We start from the raw sequence: 3067 nt of genomic DNA on the forward strand, positions 1-3067 counted from the left end.
TGGGGGCTTGCCTGGGGTGGGAATGGCTGGGGAGGGGGTCAATTGGGGAAAAAGGAGACATATGTAAAACTTTACACAATAAAAAAATAGTTAAAAAAAGTAAAGTACAGTATAGGGAATATAGTCGATAATACTGTAATAACTATGTATGGTGCCAGGTGGGTACTTGAAATATCAGGTGGACAACTTTGTAAAGTATATGACTGTAGGCCCTATGCTGTACACCTGAAACTAATACAAAATAATATTAAATGTAAAATGTAATTGGAAAAAAAAGAACTATCCCCTTGGGGTACACAAGCGAATTATAAATGCAAGAGATTTGGGTCAGATATTAAGTTATAATTTGTTTCTTCTGTTTGGAATGGTCATTTCCCCCTCTAGGCAAACATGACTTTTATCCGGAATCACATCCATCCTGTCCCCTCCTGTCTTCCAAAGACTCCCCATGACTACCACCTGAGTTTGTCACTATCTCATCCAATCATAAAGGCCCACCTCAAACTCTCCCCACCTTGAAGCATTTATCCCACCTTACTGGGCTCTCTCCTCCTGGCGACAGACCTCACCCAGTGTGTACTGACAGTATTCCCGTTACCACGTTAGTCACTGTTTTTCCTTTCTATACCTCTTTACTCGGTTGGGAAAAGGCATTGTTATAAACAATCTCTGGTCGTGCGGCAGTCCCCAGAACAGCACCAGGAACCGAGCAACCATTCCATAAATGCTAACAGGGATCTCAGGCTACTGGGCTTCCACACCTCACCCGTCCTTTAAAGCAGGATTCCACCCAAATCAAACAAAAGCTCACAATCTCTGTTCGCAAAGGCCCCAGACATCTCCATCTGCCTCAAGAGTGGGCTCCAATTTCACACATTTCATTTTAATCCACTGTAGCATTCGAAACACCGTCAAGCGTGCAACAGCGCTGGTAGGATGCGGGGATACAGGGCCTGTGCGAGGACCCAAAATCTGGATGCCACAACGTGAGAACAGCCACGTTCGCTAGAAAACAATTCCCCTCACCGCTTACTGCAGGGCTAGAGAGGCCTGAGACAGGAGCCAGACCAAACGGCCACAGGAGAGGTGCCAAGAGAGTCAACTGGCACAGGGTTGTACCCACGGCCTGACCTCAGGCTGGCACCTACCTTCCTCCTCTCCAGTTCCAGCTGCAGCGCCCGCAGCGGTGGTGGCCCCCGGGCCCGCCGCCATGGCTAGCACGGCTCCAGCTCCGCCCGAAACCCAAACTGGAGTAAAGAGTGAGAGGGGTCCCAGCGGGGCCAAGGCTCTGGCTCTGCAGCCCGTGCACAGAAAGGAATCCCAGCGGTTGCTACCGGCTCTTCCGGAAGCGCCGCTCACGTGCAAGTCATGTGACCGGCGCTGGGCGGGGCCACGCAGGTTTGTTTTGATTTCACCGGAGCTGTAATGTAACCACATGGTCTCGATTGTGGTTCTTTTTGCCTTCCGCAGTTTTGTCCTTCTTTCAATGCTGGCTTTTCTTGGCTTCGTTTCTGCTTCTCCTCGTTTTCTAGTTCGATCCTCCCTTTCCGCCTTGGTGATTTCCTCTCTCCAATTATATTGGAGTTTTAGGGGATGTTTGCTTTTTTTTTTTTTTTTTTGGTGGAGCTCGGAGCAGTGAATGTGGCCCTGCGTCCGTTTACTCTGCTAACGCTCTTACAGCCTTCGATACTAGATCGCACGCTTCTCCTCCTTTCCCTTCCCACCTGCTTTGCCCTTCTGGCAGCAGCATGACTCCATTTGGTTTTCGTGGCTGCCGGGAATATGAACCTCGATCAGATGTCCTTTAATTGTGTTCCCTGTGACTCATCTCCCCACCCAGTCAGGCCAAATCGCTTAGGTTTTCAAGGGCACTAACCAGCAGCTGTGAGGCTTCTAGATTTGTATAGCAAAATAAACAACCGTCAGCTTGATCTAGAGATCAACAACCCCCACCCTTCTCGTTTACTCTTCCTCAGGTCAAAATCATAATTGGATATGGATCTGGGTCATTTGGGAACAAACCCTCCAGTGTAGGTTTTTTCCCCCCTCAGCCCAGGATATATACTAGTAGAGTTGATTTGAGAGAGAGAAGAGATTGGTGAGAGAGAAAGAAAAGAAAAGGAAAGGAAAGGAAAGAGAAGAAAAAAGAAAAGAAAAGAAAGAAGGAATATCTGTTTCTTCCAGTAAGCTCCCAGAACCTGGATGAACCTGCAACATGTGCCCTGACAGAATGGAACCCGCAACCTTTTGGTATACAGAAGGACCCTCCAACCAAATTGGCTGCCGGGCCAGGGCACAAATCTTCCAGTTTAATGAACATATCTTTTTTTAAAATATATTTTTATTTCTTTCAGAGAGGAAGGGAGAAGGGGGGAGAGAGAGAGAAACATCAATGATGAGAGAATCATTGATTGGCTGCCAGCTGCAAACTGGGGGCGAGGGGAGGGAGAGATGGGGGGGTGCGGCGCGAGCCCCGCAACCTGGGCATGTGCCCTTGACCAGAATCAAACCCAGGACCCTCCATCCACTGAGCCAAACCAGGTAGGGCACGACCATATCATTATTGCTCGCTTATTGATGACAGGAAAAAAAGTAGAAACATCATCTTTTATATATGAGTAAAATTGGCTAGTTTATAACCTCATTGGGTATGTAATACAAAAAGCTGCTAAAACTAGGCAGTACTTAGTGTACATTAAAAATTATTTTCAAGTGGCGACATTTGGGTCCCTACTACACCTGAATTTTATTCTACCTCCCCCATTAATTTCTGAAGTTAAAAAAAAAAACAAAAAATAAAACCCAATATAGAAGCAAGCATTAGCTTGAGTGACTAGAGGTCAACAAGTTGTTTACTAGGCACATGATGTAAAACTTGGACACTTCCTCAAGCAACCCGGGTTCTGTGCCCAACCTCCTCTCATAGAGCCTCTCTGGCATTTTCCCGGGGCCAGCCGCCTCCTCCCCGCCGTCCCAATTCCTCACGGTCCTCCTCTGGGACGCCAGCTCCGCTCCATCTCTCCTCACCCGGGGGCCGTCCCACTCCTGCACCCCAGCCTCCCCGAGG

At 48.1% G+C, this 3067-nt stretch overlaps 1 protein-coding gene across 1 annotated transcript in view; it reads right to left on the reverse strand.

Annotated features, from left to right (window-relative positions):
- Positions 1-2281, reverse strand: part of HSPBAP1 (HSPB1 associated protein 1) — a 56962-nt gene extending 54681 nt beyond the window's left edge. The window contains exon 1 of the mRNA XM_015564708.1: positions 1149-2281. Within this exon, the coding sequence (XP_015420194.1) occupies positions 1149-1437 (289 nt within the window). The 5' untranslated portion in view covers positions 1438-2281. The remainder of the gene's footprint in view (positions 1-1148) is intronic.
- Between the last annotated feature and the right edge of the window lie 786 nt (positions 2282-3067).

This window comes from Myotis davidii, unplaced genomic scaffold (genome assembly GCF_000327345.1).
Source record: "Myotis davidii unplaced genomic scaffold, ASM32734v1 scaffold841, whole genome shotgun sequence".
In the NCBI taxonomy this organism is placed as follows: domain Eukaryota; kingdom Metazoa; phylum Chordata; class Mammalia; order Chiroptera; family Vespertilionidae; genus Myotis; species Myotis davidii.